The sequence below is a fragment of the Carassius gibelio genome, chromosome A22, assembly GCF_023724105.1.
Source record: "Carassius gibelio isolate Cgi1373 ecotype wild population from Czech Republic chromosome A22, carGib1.2-hapl.c, whole genome shotgun sequence".
Lineage (NCBI taxonomy): Eukaryota > Metazoa > Chordata > Actinopteri > Cypriniformes > Cyprinidae > Carassius > Carassius gibelio.
Window position 1 is genome coordinate 11007665 of NC_068392.1, and position 27891 is coordinate 11035555.

General features: G+C 37.5%; 1 protein-coding gene across 1 annotated transcript; it reads right to left on the reverse strand.

Annotated features, from left to right (window-relative positions):
- On the reverse strand, window positions 1–27883 carry LOC127943133 (RNA polymerase II elongation factor ELL-like). Its single transcript, XM_052539327.1, has 12 exons — window positions 27680–27883; window positions 13979–14023; window positions 11034–11155; window positions 9603–9766; window positions 8447–8682; window positions 7964–8088; window positions 5040–5130; window positions 4386–4935; window positions 3468–3534; window positions 3145–3316; window positions 2364–2408; window positions 1–2243 (listed from the first exon to the last, which is right to left on the reverse strand). Exons 1-12 carry the CDS (start codon window positions 27812–27814, stop codon window positions 2127–2129), a joined length of 1869 nt encoding a protein of 622 aa, XP_052395287.1. The 5' UTR covers window positions 27815–27883; the 3' UTR covers window positions 1–2126.
- Between the last annotated feature and the right edge of the window lie 8 nt (window positions 27884–27891).

The following is a 27891-nucleotide window of genomic DNA, read 5'->3' on the forward strand; positions in this document are numbered from 1 at the left end:
TAAAACAAGTTTTCCAAGAGTTTTATTGAAATACCAAGATCAATTTCAGTCCCAGTCCCTTGATTCTTCAAAAAGCACGCTTTGGGTTTTAGCACGGACATCTCGAGCCTTCCTCCCAAAGCTCCTCCCGATCCCTTTATTCTTCTTTGCTAAAACAGCAACATATTTCATTTGATGCAAACCTATGCAACAGGTCATTTGGCACATTTCCTCCAGACGTGTCTTATGTTTCAAAGTATCATAGCGGTTTCAAAATCTAACCAAACGTTATTTATATTCGCCGTTGGATTTGTGCATCATTTTCAGACTCTTTCTTCAGGAGACGCAAAAGACCATAAAGCAAATTGTGTCTTGAAAAAAAAAAAAAAAAAAAAACCTTGAGCTAAAGGTCTGTGGTTTACCTGGTAAATGTATTATTCTCAGTTGATTCACGAATCAAATTCACTTTATTTAAATACTTGCAATTCCGCTCCTAAAATTGCAACACTGAACCAATTCTAGCCAGGTAAATACAGGGCAATTTGATAAATATTTAGCTTCTGAGCATTAAACAGCAGTGTAAAGCCACTGTAAACACTGGCCTTTACCCTTTTTTGTGTTTTCAACAGTCAGAAAAGCATGCATACACAGACAGACAAGGCAAGTGTCTCCTTGCAACAGAACCCAGGTAAGAGTAACAAGAGGTTGAGCAAAGTGCTGAATTTTAATATTAAACATAAGAGTTCAGATATCAGAAGTACAACTGATGCTTCAACAGGACCTGACAGATGAGCAACTCGTAGTTGAGCGTCCAATGAAGGCAGACGCCAAGTTAACGCGAGGAGCACGTCGGAGGTTTGTAAAGGATCCTCCACAAGGAGATCAACAGTCATCTCCTAACGAAAATACTGTCAGAAATGGCCAAACCCTTACAAATACTCAGTATTCAAGCAAGCATTGAATTGCTCCAGGGTTCAGACAGTGAGCCAAGGTGGCGTTTCTACCATTTTTGTTGCATCGTCTTCACCAACCAGCCCCTTGGAAATACCTCAAGGCTGCGTTAAAGGGATACAATCACTTTTCTGGAAGAATACCACAAAAGTTTGGCCACAAATGTTACCGTCACACTCATAACTAGCAATACTGGATTACTGTAGATACCTGAGGGACGACTAACAGCTCATATGAGGCACAATTTTACAAGATTTGTCGCGTTTTTGTACAACCACACCTATATCATGATTTAGGTTGTGATAAAGTAATATTTTTAAGTTAAAAGCATGAAATATTGTAAAAATGTGCCAGTGCCGAAGTGCTCCCTCACCTCTGGAATGGCAAGTTCATCTGTATGGAGCTCTATCGTATTAATACTGATGCTGTCAAAGCCTCTAAACAAGACGGTGGTTATCTCCTTCCTATGGGCATCCGATTCATGTCCATTGCACGTGGTCTAGCGCATTGCACAAAATAAGGAGCCAAATAGTGCCATTTCAGACACTACAGCACTCGGGGAGGGGGGTGGGGGTCGTACTGCAATAGGGATCTCTTGAAATCCAAGACCGCTTTTGCATTAAATACTGACTGATTAAAGAAAGACCGACCAAAAGGGACGGGACGAGAGCTTTAGCACTCGATCGGAGGAGTGTGAAATCATAACCGGACTGATGATCTCTATGGAAGACGAAAATAAATAGAAAAGAAAATATAGTTTAGCATTGGGACCTTCCATTTGAGTACATACAGAAAAAAAGGAAAATACATTAAACTTTTTTCTAAACCTTAAACTCATTCTGGGAATGGGTGTTGGTTATCCCTGTGCAGAAAGATCTCCAAAGAACAGTTTTTCCTTTCACACTCAGAGACCTTTGAGAAGGGAGCTGGCAACCAATCCCATAATGCATTAGGCTACACAGGCGAGTATGGCTGAGTACACCCATGTCCCTAGTTCCATAAAAATAATGAAAATCATGGGTATGCCTGATTCTTACTAGAGCACTTGACCGTGCTTGTTTCATGGCATTTTACATTAGAACAACTTGTTTTTAGAGCAAGCCAAAAAAACAAAAACAAAAAAATCCAGAGATTGTCTCTCTCTCTCTCTCTCTCTCAATAGAGACAGAAAGATTAAGCAGAAAACAATCTTGTTATTAGTGCCAGTTTTGCAGTTGCTGGTGATCATATTCTGCTATCAGTTTTTTTATATGTGCCAGTTTGTTGTGTAGGTATTCACAGCGGTTCTTCTCTTGGCTATAGTTTGGATTAGTCTGGGAGAAAAGAAAAAAAAAGTTGCAATCAGTATTCTGAACTTAAAGCATTTTGGATATTAAGTAGCAAAAAAAAAAAAAAAAAAAAAAAAAAAAAAGTGTAAGAGATTGTCAGCTTACCTTTTTGATTTTGCGATACTCTCCAAGTATCTGATTGTGGATTGTCTGTGAAAAGAACAAACAGATCACTATAATGAAGTTCCTGCTCGAACACAGTCGTTTTAAATGTGTAAGGAGATCTAAGACATGTGGAGTAGTCTGATATTTTTAACTCCTCAAATTATAGAATAGAAAAAGTAAATATTTTGATTTCTGCTGGTTCAGTTAAGCCAGAATTTTTTCCAAGATCTCCATAGCTCCCACTGAACAATATTTATGCACACGGCATTCATTTCCTCCAATGTTCCTCCCTCTTATATGGTTTGTTAGACCATGTTCCTTATTTTTTCTAGCCAGATCTGGCAACACAGTTTTACAGCTATAATATAAGTAGCCGTTCTGTCAGCTGACCCCAAACTCTCATCCTCATTACTGAGCCTGATTATGACTGCGTGTAGAAGCAATAATTGATCCTCATGACATTCTGCTCCAGTTATTTAACTTTATTGCCTCTAATCAGTCGGCTGATTATGTGGTTTATTTCATTACGCTCCAAGACTAGGTTGTTTTTCTTCTCTTACTTCTATCATAGTAATATTTTCCAATTTATCAAAACAATAAAACAAGGCTAGGACCCTGGATGAGTCAACTACACGCTTTAATTTCTCATTTTCCGGAGGAAGACGCAACTACTGGGACCAGGCAGTCACAGACAGCATATTAATAAAGAAATCAGGAAGTTGTAATCAAATGTGTGAATGGATGTACTGTATTTTCGGTGTGAGCTTTTCAGCAAAGATACCTTATACTTGTCTGTGCCTTGCTGGAGTTGTTTGAGCTCGGAGTCGAGTATAGTGAACTGTCGGGTGATGCTCTCTATCCGTGCGTGGAGGCCCCGGTACTCGCTGTACTCTGCGTTGAAGTCGTTTTTGTAACTCTGACGCTGCTCTTGTGAGCTTATGACAGTGTACTTTCTGTTGAGGAAACAAAGCAAAAAAAATAAAATAAAAAGTTTAATGTTGTGTTCTTTCAGTTATAGAACACTTATTTTATTTTTTTATAAATCTGACGCAAAAGGTAAGAGCAGAAGACTTGGCAGTGTATAATCTACAAAGAGGTGCTCACAATAAATAGTCTGCCATCTCTGATGAAGACGCAGGAATACTGGAGCTGTGGCACGTTCCGTTCAGACCTGAAAAGAAACAGAAGGTGAATTCAGTCAGTTTTATCCTGCAGACTGACGGACAACGATAGTGTGCAATGACATCAGTCCAGAGAGATATACACCTGCTAGAAACCTAAGCTGAATGGGTGTTTCCAAAACTTCACATTTTCAAAAGATACTAGTTCAAAATTGACTAGTTGGTGGGTTGTTTGAATTAAGTGACCACACTGGCTGACCAGGTCAGCTGCTGAAGTAATAAAGTAGTGTCTAAAAGTAGAGTCGGTCAACAGTTGGACAACTAGTCAATTAGTTGGAGGGAAGTCCAAATGCTTGGCTGCCTAAATGACTATTCAGCCAAATGATCTCACAAACCAAGCGTGTCAGCTACTAGTCAAATAGTTAGAGGATTGTCCAAATACCTATTCAACTATTCAACCTCACTAACTCAATAGGTTGGCTGTCTGAACGACTATTCAACTTACTGACTTACTACCAGTCTAGTCTAGCTGTCAGACTGCTAAATTGGTAGTTGTTGTGGGCTGTATAAACAACTATTCAAGTATCAGTCCAACAACTAATCTAGTCATTGAACAATTACTCAATTAACTAACAAGTTGATTCATCCTTCTCAGACAACCCACTAATGGTGTTGGTTTTTGACAACTAATTGTTGAGGTGGGCTGTCTGAACTGCTATTTGAGTAACCATCCTCACCAATGACTAGGCTGGTTGTTGGACTATTCGACAAGTGGGTTGTCTGAATGATCACTAAGCTAATGACTTAACAAACCAAATGTGTCCGTCGTTGAACAAAAGTTGATCCGTTCACTACTAATAACCCTTGACGTCACAAATGTTTCAGAGAAACCAATTCGCACCTGGGCTCCTATCGCTCGTTGTGACGTCACACAGTTTCTTCTCATCCAAACCACGGTCTTCAACTCTCCTCTCCTTCTTCAAGTCACGTTCTCGGTCCCTGTCTTTCTCCTTGGACTTGTCTTTGTCCTTGTGTTTTTTGGACTTCTTCTTTGACTTGCCATGCAGGGAGGGTTGAGCGCTCTGGGTCAGAGACCTGTCCAGGCTGCTGTGGGCCAGGGATGTTGTGCCCAGGCCTTCCTCTTGCGTTGTGGAGTGAGGGGCAAACAAAGGGGGCTGACTCAGTCTCTCTGCCACCGCAGCCTCCTGACTTTCACAGTCTCGGCCATTGGAGTCGTTGCTGACGTCCGAAAGGGGGTCGAAGGGTCGGGGGATCTCCAGCGGAGGGAAGAGGGAGCTTGACGACGTCTCTGCTGATTGAGAACTAGATGAGTCCTTCCCATTGGATGAGCTCAGTTTGCCATTGATGAGCCCTGCAGACTTACTGGCTAGAAGTGATATTCTGGGTTTTTTATTGGCCAGGGGATCGATGAACTCTGCTGCAGGTCGTTTCTGTTGGATACAATCAATGATGGTTCATAAAATTAGGATGTTTAAACAGTCAAATATTAAACCACAATAAAATTTTAGTTAATTCCAGCATTTTAGAGGCTGACCTGAGAGGGCGAGCTGCTGGCTGGCTCTTTGTGCGGGCTGACCGGACTCTCCACAGGCACAGGGACACTGCTCTGAGCCTTACACAGTTTTCTGTGGAGAACGAAAGATGGAGAATCGTCAGTTCCAAAAGTAGCCAAGGAACCGCTTCAGTGAGAACCCCCCCAAAAAACCTGAATAATCCAGAAAGGTGCTGCAAATGTAGGGCCATTAATTGGTTTGCAAGTGTAGAATACATTTCAATCCTATTCACTTCAGTAAGGAAATTCTAACGGATTCACTAGTCCCATCTGAACTTGCCAAGGACACCTTTCTGAGACATTTGATTGCTAATAAAGAGATTGGTTGTTTTTGTTGGTAACAAATATTTTCCATAACCTCTCAGCAGCATATTTGACTATTCTGACTAGTATGAATAGTCAGATGAAGTGGTTTGGAAATCGATATACCACTTAAAACAATACATACACATCAAAATATGTCGCACAAATACAAATTTGTCAAGTGGTATAAATTTTGTGTTGTTTGTCGCCGTTGTGTCAAACACCACCACATGTTAGACGGTGGGCACTCATCACTTCAGGCAGTGTTTTTTTCCATAGTCAAATATGGTAAATGCATTCAGTGCACTTTTATAGGGATAGTTCAGCTAAAAATAAAAATAGTTCCGTTATCATTTACTCACCTTCAAGTCATTCCAAATCTGTATTTTTTTTTTGTATAAACAATTAATAGGGAAAAAAAAAATGGAGAAAAAAATGCTAGTATGGAAGTCAAATGGTACAGTCAACTGTTAAGTTAGTTACCAACATTCTTCAAAATGTTATCTTTTGTGTTCAGCAGAAGAAAGCAAATTAAAACAGGTTTAGAACAACCTGTGTGTGAGTAAATGAAGTCTGAACTTTCCTTTTTAGCAAAACTATCAACTTTAATACACTTAACGCCATCTAGGTTATAATGCTGCTTGAGGTTTGTATGTCAACAGGGGGCAGTATGACATGGGCCATTGTATCCCTATAGCAGGCCCCACCTCCATCAAGGGTACACAGACAGGAGACTATGCCTGAGAGTAGGAGGCATGATTCGCTATGGTCTCTATCGAACGGTGTGTGCCCATGCACGGCCGGACCTTGGACCCATGCCACCCACACACGGATCAGCATGTGCTGGAATAAGGTTGCATCACTAACCTCCCGACTGCACACAGCCAAGGCTCTTATGTGACAGCTATGTGTCCGTGACCACATGGGAAAAGTGGGTGGGTGCGAGTAAGAAGGTGGGGGGGTTGCGTATGTAAGAAAGCCTCTCAGCTAATAATCATTGCCACTGGGTTTAAAAGTGCAAGAGTGTGGAATGTGTTCCACCTTAGTGTTGGGTTTTATTCAGCCAAATATTTCCATTTTGTTTTGAACTGATATCACGACACCATGTTCTTGCAAGTCTAGCACACAGCATAGACTCTCTTAATTTAGCTTCCAGGGTCCAGTCTTCCTCCACCAGAGTTCATGGAAACCCAGACTTCTCCATGTAGTAGAGCCAAAGAAGAGCTCAAGGGTGAACGCAGCTGTACAACTACTATACCTGGCAAATAAAGGTTTTTGGATGTATTGTGACCAACTGGTGCATAATATAGCAGCATCAAACGGTATAAATGTAAAGGGGTCATATGATGCGATTTCAAGTTTTCCTTTCTCTTTGGAGTGTTACAAGCTGTTCATAAATAGCTAATAGGGCTACACGATGTGTTGTTTAAGCATCGATATCGCGATGTACGAATCCACGATAGTCACATTGCAGGTTGTGCGATGTAGGCTGTTGTAGTTGATCCGTTATTTATTAACCGTACGGGCCCGCTGCTCCCCGGCCCTTGACGAATGTGATTCGCGGATTAATTGCACAGCTTAACCATCATAGAGTAAAAGTTTATCATTTGCATGTGTTTTTAAGTCCTGTCAGTTTAACAGGGCGTATATAAGAATGAGCAGAGAGAGAGTGAGAAATGCTTTCAAAAAACATGAGCGCTGTCTTGCTCCCTAATCTAGTGCTAATCTAGTGATGAAATGTTTTCGGTGTTGTCAGATCTTGTGCGATATCCTAAACTGCAGAGATAATTACACAACGCGTGCCGTACACGTCTGATTCACGAACTCTACTACGAGATGTAGTATTGTGGTGTATTAAAAAAAATCTGTAACGCTTTACAATAATGTTCTATTTATTAAAATATTTAACATTTACTATTACTAAACTGCACTTCTACAACATTGTTAATTTCAACATTTAGGCTATAGCCTTCATTGTTGAAATCAAAAGTTGTACAGTATTTGTTAACATAGTTAATGCACTGTGAAGTAACATTACCAAACAATGAACAGCTGTGTTTTTATAAACTAAGATAAACAAAGATTAATAAATATAGTAACAAAAGTATTGCTCGTGGTAAGTTCATGGTAGATAATAGGTTAACAATTCAAACCATATCCTAAAGTTACAAACAAATAATTGACTATAATTTAAATAATACTCTGATGTTTAAATCATTTAAAATGAGAATGTAAGTGTGCTCATCCCATTTTTGTTTGTAAGAAAAAAATTTGATTAGATTTCATATCGCATTACTATCGCAGAAAAACAAAATATCGCAATTTTTCCCAATATCGTGCAGCCCTAATAGATGAGATCCCTAAAGTTGCAAAGACTAAAGTTCTGGTTCCTGTATTTAAATAATGTTCTTTTTAGCAATGTCATATGACCCCTTTAATCAAATTAATACAATTGTGAAATACATCAGGAGTAGGAATCAAAATGAAATAAAATCATAAAATAAAAAATACTAAATAAATATTTATATTATTTTTAAAAGGATTATAAAAAACACTATTAAATACATTAAATAAATAAAGTTCACTGTAAATGTGAAGCTTACCGTACAAGAATTCTCTTCAGAATCTGCTGGTCCACCTCAGTATAACCAGGCCAGTCCTTCTGAACTTCCTTAAACAAACAATCCTTCAATGTGAAGGTGTTGTCCTTACTATTCAGGTTAGCCACCTACACCCCACCAGGAAAAAAACCCCCAACAAAATAAAAGAGGCTTAAGTCTTTGGCTTTCTAAAAATAAGCATACAAGTGCTGCATTTCAACACCAGAGCAGAAAATCAAACACTACAATTGTGTGCTGACAGCTTGTGTGTTATATGCACTGGCTTTACGCAGGGCTAAGCTTGTTTGTCTATGTAATGACAAATGTGTCTAGGTTGAGCCACAATGTCTAGGTAAAGTTCAAAAACATGATGCGAGTCAAAACACTAAATGAGTCATAAACCAAAACCATAACTCTGAAAGAGGTTTTTGGTTACATTAGTATATTTGGGCTATATTTGCAGTATTATGAGCACTGGTTATGAACCTGTTGCAGGAGGCTGTCCAGCGTCTCCTTGTCCTGAGGAGACAGGCCGTCCTTCGTGAGCCGCACCAGCAGTTCGGGTTTGCGGTAGGGTTTTAGGGCCAGTAAATGCACCAGTCGTTCCCTCAGCGGTCGCGGCGGGCTCTTCTTCTGACTGCTGGAGATGATGACCGGCCGTGTGGGCCGTCGTGACGCATCTGACACACCAGTTATCGGCTTCCGGATTTGTACACGCTTACCTGAACAGCCAATGAGAAAAAAAAATTATAATAAAAAATAATTGTAAATATGTTAAAAGAACAGTGGCTCTTTTTAAACTTATTTTTTTAAGTAATTAAAGTAATTTAAACTTCTTGCCTTCATGGACTTTATCTTACAGATACAAAATACGATTAATAAATATTCCCTACTCAAACACTACAAGTCAAGACCGTCTTTATCAGTTATTAATATTGTGAAGTTAGACAAATTTGCTAATAAATTAATGTTGCATTAAATGTTTCATTATTCTTACATAAGTCATATGTTTGAAAAAAGTTAATTTGGGTTTGGGCCAAGATCATTGGTTTTAGACGATAAATAAAAAAAGTAAATATTTCAAATATATAAATTATATAACTTATCAATTAGATATTAAATTATTACTTTTAAATTTTTATTTTAAAAATGTATAAATATTTTATAATCTAAATTGTATACAATTACTCATAAAATACATTTGAATTAAATATTTAATTAAGATTTGAGGAAATTTGTTATTTGGGCCACAGTTTTTGCACAGCCTGTGCAGTGACTTAGCACTGCGGATCAGTGGGAATGTATTTAGCGGATTGATTTTGGTCATTAAACACCTTTGATGAACGCTAGTGTTTGGTAATGATAGTTTTGTGCGAGTTAGAGTTCTCCTCCTAATATTTTCAGCAGTTTCATCAGTGAGCACCAGAACAGACAGCTTCATAAATTATGTAGCATGCTGCAGTTCCAGACATGTGGAGACAAACTGGCTCTAATTGCACCCCGCGTCCCTTCCACCGGTCAGTCTATACACACTGTGTAAACCGATCAGATTTTGACCAGCTGATGGCCAAAATGCGGCTCTTCCATTCAAGGAACAGTACCATACGTTCAAATGTGGCAGCTGGAGATGCATCAAACCTACCCACATATCTCCCGCCAGGCTTGATGACGATGGCTCCGCGGCTGCGGGTTTCCTCCTCGGCCTGAGCCATGCTTTGCCTGGCTTTCTGGTAGGAGTCATCCGTGGCGCATACAGTGATTTTGTCTTGGATTCCTCCCAGGCAGTCCAGCTGTATGCTCCCTTCACTGGACAGAGACCAAAGCTGTCAGACACTCCTAATGCCAACAACTACGCCACCTTCTCACCAGTTATATATTATGATCCTGCTGATACATTTGTGCTTTTGTAAAATAAAGAAAATCCAAAAAATATTGATTAGGTTTCTAAGTGTTAGTGGTTTATGAGTGTTAACCCGGTTATTATTATTTATTTATTTTAGATTCATTATTAAACAGCATATTAAGTTTGTAAGGTCAACTAAATTACATTCTCTTTTTTTACTTCAAATTCCAATTCTAATAATGAAATGTGCATAAAAACGGTAATTTAAAAAGTTACAGATACAATAAAGGAAATTAACAATGTATGTTTTCAAAAGTTATACTTATAAATCTTATAAGTTTACATTATCAAAAGTTTGGAGGTTAGTAAGAATAATAATAAAAAAAAATAATAATCATGGTTTCTACACAAATATTATGCGGTATAAATCCTAATTAAAAATGAATAAAAACAAACTCACTAGTCGACCTGATAAACCAAACTAAAACGGGCCTCTCACAATACTGAGGAGTTGTCTAATCTAAAGAGGTTTTTAAAGACCTAGCTGTAAGATCAACGTCTTTATCATCATACAATGATCTCCAATGTGAGCACTTAACCACACACTGTCCCTGTAATAAATGTACTTTCATTAGGTGTAAGCGTCAGCTAAATGACAAATTAGCAAATTATGAGGTCCAACAGGCTGAAGACAGAGAAAAGATGGACTAATTACATGAGAAAGCCAGTGAAACATTAAGACAGATCTAGAACAAAAGGCCAATTCAAAAGAAAGAGTGCAGTAATTGCATTTCTTTCTTTTTTTTAAATATTTTAGTAATAGTCCTTTCATGAGAGTTGAAGAGAAATCTCAGAGTTTACAAGGACATGTTCCACCTGAACTTCTGCTGACCCTTCGGTCTCATTGTGAACATTTGAAGACATTAACAGCACGTCTGCTTTAGGATTCCTCGTTTCTTCCTCATTTGGTTGGGCAATTGGCCAAATTCAATTTATTCTCTCTGTTCTGGTGTTAGTACGGAGCTGAACAGTAGTGGGGAATAGAGAAACGAACAGATGGCGCCGGTAATGATGCCATGGATGCAATCACAGACAGTTTTTTAACGTTCAAACATCAGATCAACATTTCATTTCCAAATACAAATATACTTGTACATCAAAAATAGTTACACTACCTTGAAACAGCCACAAATTTGTCTGAATAAATCATGTGTTTTTTTCCCTTCTTACCTTGTAATATACTGCTGAATGCAGTCGAAGCTGCCCTGGGGATTGTCCTTTCCCACATGGGACAGGTAGAACGTAAACATTCGCAGCTCATTTGGATTCTCTGACTGCGGTATTGAGATTTTCTGTTGACACGGAACAGAAGAACAGCCAATATAAGCATCGAGACAGACAAGAGAGGATTGCCTGTTTAAAGCAGATGGTTAGGAAAAATGCATTGCACAATAATATATTTTTTTTTTACTTTAAGTATTTTACATTCAATAAAATAAATAAAAATACATAAAATACACCAATAAATAAAAATAATAAATTATACAATATAAATAAAATCTAAAAATACATAATCTTAACAAAATCAACATGTATATAAATAAACAAATATAACAATATAAATAAAAAGAACTAAAATATAAAAATGAACTACATGTAAAAAGAAACAATGTTCAAAACCACTTCAAAATATAAATTCATAAATAAAAGAAATGATATAAATTCAACGAATAAAATGATTGAAATTAATTAGAAAATAAATTAAAATAAAGTGATTCCTTTGGATCTTAAGCGCTTTATCCAAATTCAATGTACAAGAAATCTCCCAAAGAAACCGCTTTTCCAACTGGTGCCAGATCATGGTAGATGGCACTTCAGATGTTTCACTTCATTTCTACAGTGACCAAACCGCAAATGCAAATGCATAATCTTTTACAGTTGCACTGTACCACTTTCAAGAGAATTGACGTTTGTGGCCCTCGGGGAGCTTCTATAATCTCCTTAATGTGCAACCATACGGACCAACCTCCGGTTACTGCAGCCACCTGTGTTTCAGAAAAACACCTGAGAATGCAGCGAACAAACACGCCTCAGGCTCTGTGTCATGAGCCAAATTATAGGCATCAACTAAGCAACAGCAGCAGCAGCTGTCATGCACACATGCAAAGCTGAAAATCATGGGCAATAATTTACAGCAATTTCCCAATGCTCGTTTTGTGTGAGTGGCAACTCTGTCTGCCTTAAGATGCGTTCACACAAAACGATACATTTGGTCCTGGTCCGCTTAGCGTTCACACTGGCATTTTTGACAGTGAACCTAAATGCGCAGTGATACATTCCCAACCTGATTGGTTGGGTTTAATGACATAGATATCATGATGGAACTCTCCAAACACCCAGAACAAAAGCTTCAACTTAAAGCGGACTGATTAGTGTATGACATCACTGTACCCATTCACTGATCGGTCTGCCCAGCGCCGCTTAAGTCGAACACAATTTTTGTTTGCTATGCAGTATACTTGTTCCTGTCTGCAGTAGTGAATAAAAATAATATTTTGATATTAAATTAGGTAACACTTTCTAATAAGGTTCCATTGGTTAAATGCATTATTATGTTAATACATTTTCGGTTTCGGTGAACTGGTATTAAAGACAAAGCTGCAGCAGGAGTGAGTGGCCATGACTGAGGCAGTGTTTAAGCACTGGACGATCCCAGCAGTGGGACACGACGTGCCATCTCTCTCGCATACGCACAAATGCCACTGACGTACGCCGAGCTCTGGCTCCATTTACCCAAGGTTGCTCACACATGTGTGTGGTCTGCAGGTGGCCGACTATAAATAACAAGCAGTGTCTGAGGCTCACACCGCCAGCCCGAGGGCTCCCTCAGCCCAACGCTTCACTGGCTCACACACAACTTTTCACACTCCTACATGAGCGATTCAACAATCCAAGACGGTGGCTCTATAAGATATCCCACTTACAATCACTCAGCGCTGTTAGAATAAAAGCTGTTGATTTATATTAGCAGTAACTCCTTTTATTCGGTCTTGTTTTATTATGCTCTCGCTGAAACACACGAGTTTAATAAGTCGTTTAAAGTGAAATTCATAATTTCTTCATTCAGAAACCATGAGACAACTCCTAAGTTCAGTTTTTAGATGTCTGCGCTGTGACAGAAAGAAAAAAAAAAATCCACAGTAGAGAGGAAATGGTCTCGATGGAAGAGCTTGCGTCACAGGTCAAAAAACATGACGCACTTCAAAGTGCGAATAACAATACGATTAACAGTCAGCTAAAGTAACTTTTAGCGTAGAGTGGATTACAGAGGCCAAAACTACATCCTCAGTTCACTGGGGAACAAACTGAGATCTGAAGAGAGACACAAAAATAAAAAATAAAAGTTCTTGCCGATTTTTGCAGCCGATACGGAGTACTAGGGATGTAACGATTCACTCAAGTTACGATTCGATTTACTTTATTTTTTTTTTTACAAAATGAGATTGAAGACATACATTTAAATGGGTCCTTATTATTATTACTTGGACAAAATGCTGCACATTTCTTTGTGAAATTGAAATATAACACTATAATAATATACTAATATAGCACTTGCATATTATTGCTCTTTTGCTGCATTTAAATCATGATCTTCGGGAGAAGTTTAAATGGCTCCTAGGCTGACAAACCACATTCTTCAACACGAGATGAAGATAACAGAAACTTGAACATTTATTGGGCTGTTCACTGTAAGGTGAAACTAGATGTACAAGAAAGCATGTGGGTTCATATCAACAGAGGAGTAAATGGCTAATGTCGGTGTGGGGCATGTGTTCAGAGCTACAGACTACACTTTTTAGACACTTCCTGTCTTGTCCAAAAAAAGAGACCAAGTGGAAATAAAACACCATGGACATCCATATTCTTTGCCTCAATGCTGATTTTGCAACTGTGAGCAGAGGATATTGTGGTTACTGCGATGGATGACTGTGCAGCAGGAAGTCAACATGAGTCTCAGTGCTTTCGCATTACCTACACAACCAGGATACTTCACCAGAACTGGGGAGAGTCCCAGGTTCACTCAAAGTCTGTGGCTCCATGATGAAACATGACAATCAATGTTTTAAGTGGTTCATGGGCACAAAACAAAGTTTCAAGTAAAATTGCATACTCACCCCTTGGTTTCCAGTGAATCCTATTAGTGGTTTAGCAATCAGGCCCTGCAAAATGAAACAAGACAAAATAATGAATCAGAAAATAAATTCAAAATGTATATTAAAACATACGCAATTTCATATTACACTACTGTAGAAGTTAAAAACAGCAGCTAAAGACATCAAGGTGAAATGATGAAACTAGGAATCGTAACTGGATTTATGCATTTCAAGTTAACAAGCATTGGCATTTGCATTAAGTCAATGCTGTTTTAATTTACAAGACTCTCTCAGATATTTCAAGAAGGGATAAAACACCAATAAACACATGCCGACTGCTTGATCAACACCAGAAAAGCAGCAGAAACCTCTACGAAGCGCTGCACAATAAATCCCTGAAACCACGTCTGGTATTTCAGATGTCCAATACAGGACGTATTTGCAATAGTGCAATAAGAGGATGCTTTACAAGTAATTCCCCACTTGAGCCATGTGGTCGGTTTCCCAATATAAAGAGCTTTAGATCAGGCAAGAGCAGCTTCAGCAGGCACTCAAAAGACAACAAATAAGACCCGTGGCACTAGTTGTCCATGACATTTATACAGTGCTCTGGAATAATTAAGAACGGGAGTGAACTACATTGCCACTTATTATATTAATGTCAGGGTGGAACTGGCTGATTGGCTGATTGAACGTAGCAGAGCAATCAAACAGCTCAATCTCAAACAAGCTGCTTTGGTGCAGTTTAATGAGTCAGATAAGCTGAAAAACGTCTGGCTGAATGACTCAGACTGAAAAAAAACAAAACGTGTCGTGCTTCCTTCCTCAGATAATGGGTAACTGTAAAGAAAAGCGGAAGACTGTCCCAGCAGGGAGGACTGAAGGGGTTTTGGAATGAAAGTTACGATTTTTAAGATGTCAAGATCAGGCCGCCAAACAGATTTTCACGTTTAGTTGGGTTTACTAAGACTAGCATAGCCACTATGCATATTTAAAGAATGGAATTCTGATGATGTCAGTTAGGGTGCTTTTCACACTAGCACTTTTGGTGCGCACCTGGGGTCGACTGACGTCAGAATTCAGTTCGTTTGGAAGATGTGAACGCTGTCTTCCATACTCTGATGTGCACCCACGAACCGCACCCGAGTCCGCTTAAAAACGGTGGTCTGGGGTACACTTCATGTGAACTCTGGTACGGTTCGCTGCTTATGTGAACGCAATCATACCAAAATTGCGGAAGTGAACCGATTTAATGACAAATTATTTGATGAAAATGTGTGTTTGTGTGTGTGTTTCACTCACTTTCCTGATGAGCGTGACTGACGCGCTGCAGGCATCTCGTTTATGTTCGCCTTCAACGTTCTTTAGAGCATTTTCAGTACATTCGTAAGACTGACGCAAGTGCCGTTATGTACCGAAGCTTTATCAACACAACGAACAGTTCAAAAAGATAATACATAAAACTGCCGAGAGTAATGTTTTGCATTTGCCGCCTTCTCCAGTGCTGTCGTTACCAAGCAACAGGGTAAACAGCTGCTGGCTTGATGACGCAAGCGAACCGCGGTTCGGACTCAAATATTATAATATGAACACAGTCCAGTGAGGGCAGGGGGAAGGGGGAGCAACCAAATTCAGGTTTCGGACCAGGCAAGTGAACCAAGTGTGAAAGCACCCTTAGACTGCTTGGGCAGAGTATACTTAGCCACGCCCCTTCAACTGTTAGGCCGGCGACACACTGGATGTGTGGCGCAAGCGTCTCAGCCACGTGGCATGTCGGTTTTTAATTCGGCTCCCATGTTAACAGGTTAGAGCTTACAGACCGCCTGCGTGAGACGCGCGTCTCAGGCGCGGCCCGAGCCGCACGGCAAATGCTTGCTTGCTAGAAATAGAACCGACGCCTATTTTTACCGCGACACGCGTGCGTGTTGGAAGCTTTTCCAGGCTAAATATAATAGGAAAATGTGTTTACATGTCATTTTGTACACAAATACATATGAATTCCTGATATTTTGATATTTGAAAGTCTATAGGTTGACAAATTCAGATATAAATGTAATAAAAACAAATAATAATAATTATCGACTTTCAAATATTGCACCTGTCAAACAATCTATTTCGCCATCAATACTTTTGACGGTGTCCTTTATCAGTAGGCGTAGGTGTGTAGAAAAAAGTATATATTGTTGTAATGAAGACATGAGCCTGGTCTGTCAACGGTCTTCCTCTACCGCGCCGCGTCAGGCACGCTTCTGGTGTGTAAAGACACAGAATCCGCCAAGCTTCTGGGACGCTTCAGACACGCGGCGCTCACGCCACGCAGCCAGTGTGTCACCGGCCTTATTTTCCTGCGAGCGAGAGATGAGAAGGTAAAATAAAACCCGGTCTACTATTCAATATTCGGTTTCAGTTGGAAACACGTCACTATACTGAAGAAGTATAGTTTCACAGGTGGCATTACATGCTGCTCCATACAAACTCCAATTCTGCAGGTTTAAATCACTTTTGAAAAAAATGAAACATTTCACTAGATTTTTAAATGAGAAGCAAAGTTTTACCCTTGCCGTTTTCCACCAAAAATAAAAGCTTGAAAGTTTAATTTAGGGAATTAAGGAAATGACCAAGTGAATTTGTATAATTTTACTTTTTACAGTGAAAGTCTTATTACAACAGTCATATTTCATATTTCAACAACACCCATTATTATTTATAGTTGTGTTGATATACAAGTCACAGATTTTGATATTCAATTATTATCAGTAATGGTTTCCAAGCAAGTCTTTATGAATTTATTATTTTCATTCAAATTGATTTGCTAAGTTGTGCAGCACTACAAACAAGCACAGCAAACTTGAAGCTCCTAAAAACACATTTTGAAACAGCAAATCACAACTTTTACCTTAAAAAAAAATTAGTAATAAATTCTACTTTTATACCTACTTTAATACATTTTGTAATGTCTGATTAAATTTTGTAATGTCTAACTAACTATGTCTAACTCAGGTTTTCACATCAGCTAAAAAGGTTATCTTAAATTGGATCATGAACATTTAAATGTATAATAACCACATTTATACAATTTAGCCTAAGATTTTCACCCTTTTGTCTCAGTGAGAACATTCACAAATCAACATGACTGGGGTAACATGAGTCAAAGCAGGTAATGCTGAAACACAGAAAACATTAGATTAATGTATAATCAATATACATGAAGCTCAGTTGTACAGGTTTATAATACATTAATTTAGGTTCAGTTTAAATACATCAATTTAGATATGAACTGCAACAGAGGATAATTAGTTCTGGTTGTGAAGGCTGAATTATTTATTACTTCAGGGCTGAGTGTACTTCAGTTGATGGCACTACCAAAAATGAGACATTTTATCATTTGTATGAATTTGTCCATTCAAGCACAAGACTCAACATTTGTGCACTCTCGGAGACATGGGTTTGGTGCTTTGGATGCACACGCACAAATCTTCTCACTGCATGCACGGGTTCCCATTCGCAACTTTTGGCTCTTTATGATTTAAACCGGCATGGCTTAATGAGTTCAGTTTAAACAGACAGCAATGTTCAGTTCGGTATAACTGACTGATCATACTAGAGCATACGCCACTCACATTAAACAAAGTTTACAAAGAGTGAATAGTTTGTTATTTTTTATTTTCTTAATCTGTAGCAGTAAAAATGAGCTAGTATTGTACTACACAAATTATTATAAATTACCTTTATGACATAATTTTATTTTTATCATTAAATGATTTATCATAATGATTGATTATTATCATACAAAATCAGAAGCAAGAGGAAAGGTTGAAAATATCTGAACTACTGAAAAATCTGTTTAGGACAGTAGTTCCTTGTTCCACAGAAAATAAATTTAAGAGATAAACATGACGATCTACATCAGATCTCAATAGGAGTGGTAGAAATACAGGCATCAAAACGAGCCGGTCTCTCTCTACAGCACTAAAAAGAGTGCAACCCTCAGCCTGTTCGTATGAATGGGCTGCTGACATGTCACTATTCACTGGGACACGAGCCCAGAATGTTCCACAGAGCTAACCTTGGGACAGAGGCTGGCTCTGGACCAACACTCACAGTCGGAACCCCAGTGGATCACACAACACCGATCTAGACGGAGCACCGGCACTAATTCAAAGATGCTCGGATAAGGACATTTTGATCCCAACCAAAACCTTATTTTTATATTATGGCACATAAGTGATATGATGACCAGCACAAAACCATACAAAAGGAGCTGTGAAGTACGCAGAATATTTTTTGGGACTTGTATCATCTAAATTTACACACACACACAAACAATCATTTTTTTAGATTAAGGGTATGTTTACACGACAGTGATATATTTTTCCTTTGCACTTTTTCAAAGTTGCGCATTCAGATGAAAACTGCATCAAAACAACACTGCAAAAAAAAATGCATTATGTATGCCAGGCTAAAAGATGGTGAGGTCACATTCTAAAAGAAAAACTTCAAACCTGCGCACATACATACAGCTGAACACACTACACATATGCCTGACATTACCAACTCATGATTTTGTAGTTTACACAGAGAAGATAACGGTGTCGTTTTTTAAAATATTTCACTTTGAAATTAGTTTTACCACATTTTGGAATTTCAGGCTCCCAAAATGTGGCGTTGTAAATTAACGACTAAAACGCATAAAATGATTTGTGTTTTTTGTTGAAAATTGTGTTGTATAAACAACCCTAGATTTATAGTACCAGTCACCATATCACTTATTATTGGCCATTATTGGTGCATACAAGGATTTAAGTCTTGAATATAATGTAAATAAATTAGGTGCATTGGCGCAGAAACCATGATCCACTTACTATACCCTAATCCATTGCAATTTGTAAGTTATTAAAATAAATTAAAGTTAAATGTATGCATTTTAGCGGACGCTTTTATCAATAGTGACTTACATTGCATTCAGGCTAACAATTTTTTAAATCTCATGTGTTCCCTGAGATTCTAACCCCCAACCTTGCGCTTGCTAACGCAATTTTCTACCAGTTGAGCTACAGGAACACTATCAAATAAACTTACTTTCGCCAGATAGGGGTGCGCGATAAATATAGTACGATAATTAATGTGCACCTCGTCAGTAAAGCCGGTTATCTAATCAGCGGTAAATTCTATCAGGTGCGTGATTTCACATAGAGCAGCTGTTAGTACATGGAGCCGTTGTTAATAGATTGAAAACAATAACCGTAACCATCTGAAATTAAAGGCAGCAACTGCATAGTTCTACAGTCCAAACAACTCATTCAATAAAGAGGTGTCTTTATCAGCATTCAGTATTTAAGTTTTTAAATTTGGTTTTAAATTTTAAAAAAAAAAAGTCTTTACCAGTGAGACTAAAAAGTATGCTATATAAATACATTCCAAAAAACAAAATAGTTAAAATAAGTTCAAATCAAATAATGATGGTGCAAATAAAACAAAGATGCAAAGGGTTTCATTAATCCAATTAAACAAAATATAAGTGTAATGATTCACATCTATATTTTTTTACTTGAGCCAGTGAAACAAATAACTATTGTGTCAAGTTAGAATATAGTTAAATATAGTTATAGAATATAAAAATATAGTTGTGAATCATTACCCTGAATTTTTTTAATTGGATGAATTAAACATTTTCAGCATGCTACAGCAGGTGAATTTTAAAATCAAATAATTAAGTCTATGTATTTTTAAGGTAAAATTAAAAAAAATCTTATACAGAATTAATGTTTACTTCTGAACATCCCTTTACGGTGAATGCTTGTGCAGGTCGTGAACGGAGCAGCTTAAGTGAGCAGGAAAGGCTTTGTGTGCCAGTACACCAACGGCTGTTCACTTCCTGCTATTTGTTCCTCAGACTTGTAGCTCTGCAAGTCCAATGCTGAACGGCTGCCCGTGTCCTGTGCACAGATTTTGAAATAATTCCTCACAAACAACATAGCGAAAGATTACAACGTAGTATGTGCACACGGGTGCACTTCTGGAAATATCGTCCGAAAAAAAAAGACCAAAAACCATTTATGGCCGGTCAAACGATGCAAAAGTATATCACCTTGAAGCTGCAATATGCAATTTATACTGGCTGAAACGGTTTAACGACAATTTTAGGCTTAATATAAAAAAAATCTAGTCATTGGGTCATATTTGCCACTAATTCTGTGTAACCAGGTCCTAGTTCCAGCATTGAAAAATGTAGAATTCGCATTCCTTAAATATCCATGACACAGTGGCTGACCTCTTGAATCCACTCACAATCTAGTCCATTTACTGCAGTCAGGTTGAGCATCAAAGTTTGTGATCAATGCTGTAAGGAGTGTCTCATCAATGCAGCCTCTAGCCCAAATGGACAAACAACTAGTTTGCTCTGAATTCATGTTAGAAATGTCATGGTCACACGTCAACATAAATACAGTGAAGTCTGGGGAAGGTCTAGTGAAACTGTCTGTACCTTGCCACGCTACAAATTTAAGTTAAATCACGTACCCGTATGTAGTAGTAAACAATATAAAATGCTTTTAAAATGGAATCAAGTTAAAGATATTATCAGATTAAATAATTGATTGTGCAAAAAACAATCTTTGCTAGGGTGAGCAAACTTAAAATTTACTAAAAACAAATATTGAAACAATATATTTAAGTTATTTTTTGAAAAAAGTAGTACAGACAGCAAAGGAAAATGGTAGTAAGCAATAAGTTCGTGATTTTGAAGAATTGTGTTTTCCTGATAAAAATTGCAACTGTGGAAAAAAAAAAAACTATGTGATATGACCGTATAAGAAGATCTTCTGTAAAAACTTTAAAGTGAGCAAATTCAAATGGGTTAGCAAAGTAATATGGGTGTTGAACAACACAAGGGTGAGTAAATGACAAAAAAAAAAAAAAATAATAATTTTCTTTGAGGTGAACTATACCTTATGAACTACCCTTGGACTGTTTTAACACCAGGCATAAAAGGCTACAACTTGAGCAACAAATCGATGGCAGTCACCTGTGGAACTGTAAAGAAATGCAAACTAAGAAGGTGGTGAAGACACCACTGTTTGTGCCTCCCCTCCGGTGGCACTCAAGCTATTATGTAGGTCGATAACCCTGGACACCAAATGCAGGGGAAAAACACCAAGCTTGTAATGTAGTTTATCCATGAAGAAAGTAGATAAGTGTTCTCTCAAGACCATTATGGCCCTTTAATGACAGTTTCTGCAGCAGGCAGAGTGAAGCCATCTGTACACGCTCTCCAAAAGGACCGCCATGTGCTCAGAGTAGCTGAATCTAGAAACTGACACAGCCCAATCTGTGATCCTAGAACAACCTCTGAATACTTCACTTATTAACACATTAAAACTCTGTGCCAAGGCTCTGACTTCCTTTCCCAACCATTGAAAATATATCTGTGCTAAACTTAGACTTAGCTTCCAAACACACACACTGGTGAGTAAGAGCTGAGAATTTATTATCCATTGGCTAATATTAGACATTTAGTCGCCCAGATTGAAGATTTAGTCACAAATTAGTGATTTCCTTGCAATGTAGAGGACTGAAATGGATTTGACTTTTTCACAGTTCAGATTTTTGTAGAATTGTGAAATATAAACTTGAATTTTGAAAAGTCAGAATCTCAATTCTCTCAACTCAACAAAAACTGCTCAATCAGAATTGTGACAAAAAAAAAAAAAAAAAAAGTCTCAAAATTGTGAGAAAAACAATCAACTTTAATATAGTAGCGAGGCACCAGAATTTAATCAAGGATAACATATTAAAAATAAATAAATAAAACAAATTTTATACAATTAACACTTCTCTTATGACAAATTTCGACCATTTTAACATTCATCTCATTCACGCAATGTGGAAAAGCTACAACAGGTGAAGATGAGAAAAAAAAAAAAACCCATTCAGTGATGTGTAGATTTACAATGTTTTTGTTTTTTTTAATTGGCTGAAACACTGAAATGGCTTGTTGGCGAAGGATACTACTACTACAACTAGTTTACATTTTCACCCGAGTACACAATACTTTAAACAGCACAGAGTTCAATCACCTAATTATGCTCATTTAGGGTGTGTTCACACTTGTCATGTTTGGTCAGATAAAAAAAAAAAAAAACCTGGTGCGATTGCATTGGTTCGAGTAAGTTTGAACACTGAACACACAACCACACGGAGACTCGTTTCTCTGTATATACACATAAACCTTGTACCTTATAGGCATTTCGTCCTCATAGATCCGGCGTTTTTGGAGAGGGAAACTGATTTTTTTTAAACCAGGTCTCAGAGTGGATAAATTTGAAAATGCCGCCTTTGTGTTTTCGTGTGGAAAGTGAATCCATATATTTTCTGAAATGATGACATCATCAGCCCACGTCTCACCCCTAGTAAATATATACATGTGCGAGTGTGTGTGTGTGTGAAAAACAGTATATCAGTCTGGCGAGTAAATTTAAAAAAAAAAAAAAAAAAAAAAAAAAAGGAAGAAGAAAAAAAATACTTGCGATTGGTGATTATATTACCAAGGTGTGCGTAGAGGGTTGTTCTCTGTCAGAAATGCCAGTGTGAACACTACGTGGAGCAGGAACAAATTCATCATTTTCTTTTTTGGTCTGGTCAAAACAAACCAAACTAAAGTGTGAACACACCTTTAAAAACAGAAATATTTTTTCTTTAATTTCAGAAAAAAAAATTATAATAATAATAATTCTGTGCATTACAAGTTTATACATTCATATGCTTAAGAATCATCTTGGTAACATCTGATTGTTGGAATCACATAAAGGGACATTTCAGCCCAAATCCGAAGTTCTTTGTTTAACCCTAATTTTGTTTAAAAACATGACATCCCAACATTTTTGTATGAACTATTGCATTAAAGCTCCACAAAAACCATTTTTGCATGCTTTGACACATACCTGTGCTGGATAAGACAAAACCTTCAGACTCAAAGTTACAACAAACAGAAAAAGGAACGATGTGCAATAAACCAAGATGCCAAAAAGCATTTCCCTGTTGACATACAAACAACAGGGCAGCCCAGTAACATGGCTGACCGATTTATTTACAGAGCCAAGTCATTATGACTACCACTGTTTTTCTCTCCATCAAGCATCAAGAACGGAACAGGTGAAGCTCTCATCCTAATAACCAAATCACTTTTTCTAATAAGCAATCCACTTTTTCTTTTCACAGGAAACTACAGTGTAGACACTATGCAATATGGCCATCACAGGTTGAAGAGAAAGACAAGTGCACAAAAAAGGTTATCGGTCAGAAAGTCTGAAATAAGCAGAAGTTTCCAGTGCTGCAGGCTTCAACGATACCTCAAATCATGCAACGTGATGAGAATACACAAGTTATTGTCTTTCTAAAAGATCAAAATTATGATTTTCACTAGGGATGCACAGATACTAAAATTCAGGCAAATAACATATATATTATTAAAATTAAACAACCAAATTAATTTTAAAAAGTATTGGGGGTAATGCATTACAACCAATGTGAGTTACCAATGCGTAATCATTATCTTTTTCAAGTAACTAGTAAAGTAACACATTACCCTTTAAATTTTCAAGAAAATATCAGTCACTTTTTCCAAATAAGTCAAGCCATTTATTTTGTTTTCCCATTTGTTGACTGGCAGCTCTCCTCTCCAAAGGGTGAGAGAAATCGTGAGTAAGTGCAGAGGCATGTTGTGCGCTGTGGAAGCATGATGTTACTGTCGTTCTAGACTTAAAGGAGTTTTTCCACTGCATGGTATGGCATGGCTTGCTTTTTTGGGGGGGGGGGGGGTGCTTTTCCACCGTACATAGTACCTTGTACTTTTTTCAGTATCACCTCAGCTGATGTTCTAAGCAAGTCGTACCATTACCAAAATGTGACGTGTGAACCATGCTGATCACTGATTTGCCAGTGAGAAACCGAGGCACAGACCCACTAGATTAACTCAGCACGGCCAGCGAGGATTGAACGCAACTTTTTTTTGAACGAATGCACCTTTTATAAACAACAAAATTATGGCTGTTTCAGGGTCTGTTGAGGAAGTACAGACGTTCCTCTCATTGATTACTGAGGAGCGGATCTAGCGAGAGCTTGACAGGACGACGCCAAATGAAAAATATTTTCAAGAGATTTCGGTAGTAGAGGCAGAGCAACTATAATGACATTCCCCCCCACTCTAAAGCGGTACTAATCTGCAGTGGAAACACAAACGGAGCCGAGCCAAACCATGTATTGGAAAAGCGCCATAAAATGTCAACATGCATTTACTTGTACAAAATCCATCTCCAACTAAAACGGTCGCATTTGCGAACAAAAATATTAAACTGCAAAAGAAGATTTTGCTGGAGGTCACCACTAGGTGACTAGGCCTATTTATTTACATGTTATAACTTCATTTGATTGTTATGCCTTTTTTGCACACCTGCTAAATGTAGCTCAGTTTTGCAGCGCAAGAGAGATGCACCATTGTCTTTCAAATCAAAGCATAAATACATGTAGAAACAGCGCATCCTTGTGGAGCGGCTGACACAGAAGAGCGTAGGTAGTTTGAGTGATGTGGAGAGACACAGAGGAGATTGTTGACAAAGGGACTGTTGATTAAAGTTGTTATTGTTTGTTATCACAAGCCTCCCGGTTTTAAATTAAACTTAAATTGTGTCCCGAAGACGAACAAAGCTTTTAAGGGATTGGAACGACATGGGGGTAAGTGATTAATGGCAACATTTTCATTTTGGGTGGAGTATCCCTTTAATTAAAAGAAAAAAAAATACGTAAGAAAATCACTTTCTGCGCAGCTGAATATGTTTTATAACTTTAAAGGTAAGCATTAATGTGTAAACATCTTTACAAATCAAACTATAAAAATTACATTTGATTAATTTCTGTAGAATTTCTTACCTGAATAAAAACAACCTGAAAAACTTAATTTCATAGTTATATTTTTTCTATTGCATTTATTTGTGCTGTTTGCAATTTTTTTTATTTGTTCTTATTTCATTACGACTTTTTACTTCAGTTTTTTTTTTTTTAATTATGAAAAAAAACCTTGCATTGAAGAAAAGTTTGATTTTTGTTTGTATATGCATTCAATTATAAAACATTATTAAAAATTAGGGCTGTCACTTTTGAGAAACTTGAAATTCAAACGGATATTGAATATCATGCAATGAATTAGAATATATTCAAATATCTACGTGCTAAAAAAAAACATACGGTTTGATCATAGACTGTAAAAAATGCACTACATATGGCATTTTAAAAACCGGATATTTTATTTATAGTTCGATTACAGATGTTTCACGTCATGTTCGAATGCATAATTGAATATCGAATAAAAAGTGACAGCCCTATTAAAAATTATTATTAAAAAAAATTAAAACATAAATTGGCTGATAACAATAACAAAAAAATCTGAAATTGGAATCGGCCAAGAAAATTGGAATCTGTGCATCTTTAGTTTCTTCTTAAGATCTTGGGTCTATTGTGTGTTCTATTCCTGTGTTTTCTTTTTAATAAACAAAGTATCAGTTTTCAAATTATTACAACAACCACTCCCATTTTCTTGTTAGAAATAATTTCCACAATAACTTAATTTTCAAATCTATTATTCACAACTGTCCACTTGGGTAAAAAGGTTACGTTGCAGGGTTGGTGAAATCCAGTACACAACATCACTGCATGTGCACGTGTTACATGACAGCGGTCACGCAAGTTTAAAACACAAGACAAAGAAGAGACACTAAATGGATTAAAGTACTTTTCTGACTGTTGCAACAATTAAATATATTCAAATTCATCAGAAGACGGGTAAGTCACATTTACAAAGTATTACAACTAAAAACATAATTTGTAAAAAGATCTAATATGCAGAAAGACAAATTTCTCATAGGCAACCAAAACATCCTTGAGCAATAAAAGCAAATTAAAATATGCAAGCACAACATAATAAAACCAGCTCTAAACATACTAGTAGCATTTGTGCACTATGCTTGAAAGCTAAAAATACTCACAAGCGAATCTCCAGCCTCCCCTTACAGTGTCACATGTATCCAGTCGACTTGAGTTTCACATATCACATCTAAAGAATATGCCATATTAATCCATGCATAAGAGAGCAACACTAAAACCAGACTTATATAAGCGGACACGATTTCATCCAATTGTTAACACCGGCTTGGGTGTAGACCAAAAGCTGTAATTTTATTCCTATCGTCCAATTTACTGACATCACCAGATGTGTGACTCAACTTCCACTCTAGTTCGAATACAGAGAGTCCTGGCCTTTGTTGTGTCTCAGATTAAGTTGCATTTGCTTTATTATACCAAACATGAACTGTGCACCATGAGGGTCTTCCTTTGATCTGAAACAGCAGAGACTAATCAATGCATTTTATTATTAAATATCATCCACCTGCGTGGCCTGTTGCGTCTGCAGCAGCTCCCAATCCTTTAATCCAAACAGAGAGTTATATCTTCAACAAAAAATGTGTCCAAATATTTACTTTTCAGATCTGAGGACACTCAGCTGGGCTTTTTGAAGATGTGGCAACTGTTTACGCTCGCTCACTGATAGATTCCAATGGCATGAACAACTTACAGTCTCAAAGACACCACTGCTTTGCTATGTGGAAAACAACATACATTTAAAACTACGGAGTGCAAATTAATAGCAGGGCTGGTTTAAAATAGAAACAATAGGCTTGGGCTTATAAAGGCAGAAACGAGCATCTTTTATATTAAATACAAACTTCATTAAACATTTAGCACTAGTTACTGCATTCAAATTGAATTTACATATTTAACAAATTTATGTTACCAATGCAAAAATAATTAGGAGACATGATTAAAATAAAGCAACACAATAAATAAAAAGTTTGATTTTATTTTTATTATTACACTGAGACAAAACAAGTGGACTTAGGCACTTATTTAGCTTACAATTTTTGTAAACAGAAGTTAAATTTTTCCCCAGACTGATTTAATAATCTATAATAAAATATGCATTTGTTTTTTTTAAATGAATACTTTATTCTAATATATTTTATTTTATATTTTACGAAAACTTTACTATTACTCTCTGGAAACATTATTGAAATTCATTCCAATTGTAAACTAAATAAGATATTCAAATATACATATTTAAAAGGATTTTTTTTTATCAGTAGCTCTCAATCTTTTCGAGTCATTTATCATTAGCTTTAATTGAGCCATCAAGACAAATACATGAAGTTTGCTGAGGGTCCCGGACCCCTGGTTAAGAGTCCAGCATAACTATCAAATTGTCTATTCATTAGTGGAATTCACATGACTTTTTAAGACTTCATTAATTCATTTCCCTTGACCTGGAAAGCACAATTCTAAAATTCCTAATCATTTCCAGGTTTTTCCACGAACCTGGGATGCCAGTTACTTTTAACCAAACTACACCAGGACAAATATAACAAGTTGTTTTGTTGCATTACCTGCTGTGAGTTTAATTAACGGCTTCTTTAGCCTATCAAGTGCTTAATAAGGAAGACAGCGACAGCACAGGGCTGGGATTGGTTCGCTACGCCGAAGTTCCTGCTCGCTTTGAGGGGAATTTCTTCAGCTGAGTGGGTGATTTGCTGTCAGGCAGGGAAATAACTGTCGCCTGCTGACTGTTAGCCTGTTAGCACTGTTTATCCAGTCTCGCGCTGCGGTCGACGCGCGTCTTACCTTGTTGCTCTGGTAATCTTCAAACGCTCGCAGCGCACTGTCAGTCAGCTTGACGTGATAGACGGAGATGTTGCTGCCATTGCTCACTCTTCCACAGGACAGTCCGTAGCACTGCTCCTCCTTTAACGCCGCCATCTTGCTCGCATTTCCCACCACGCTCACGCGCCTATGCCGTGAACGCAACAAGCAGCTCGACCGAACAGAGGATATGA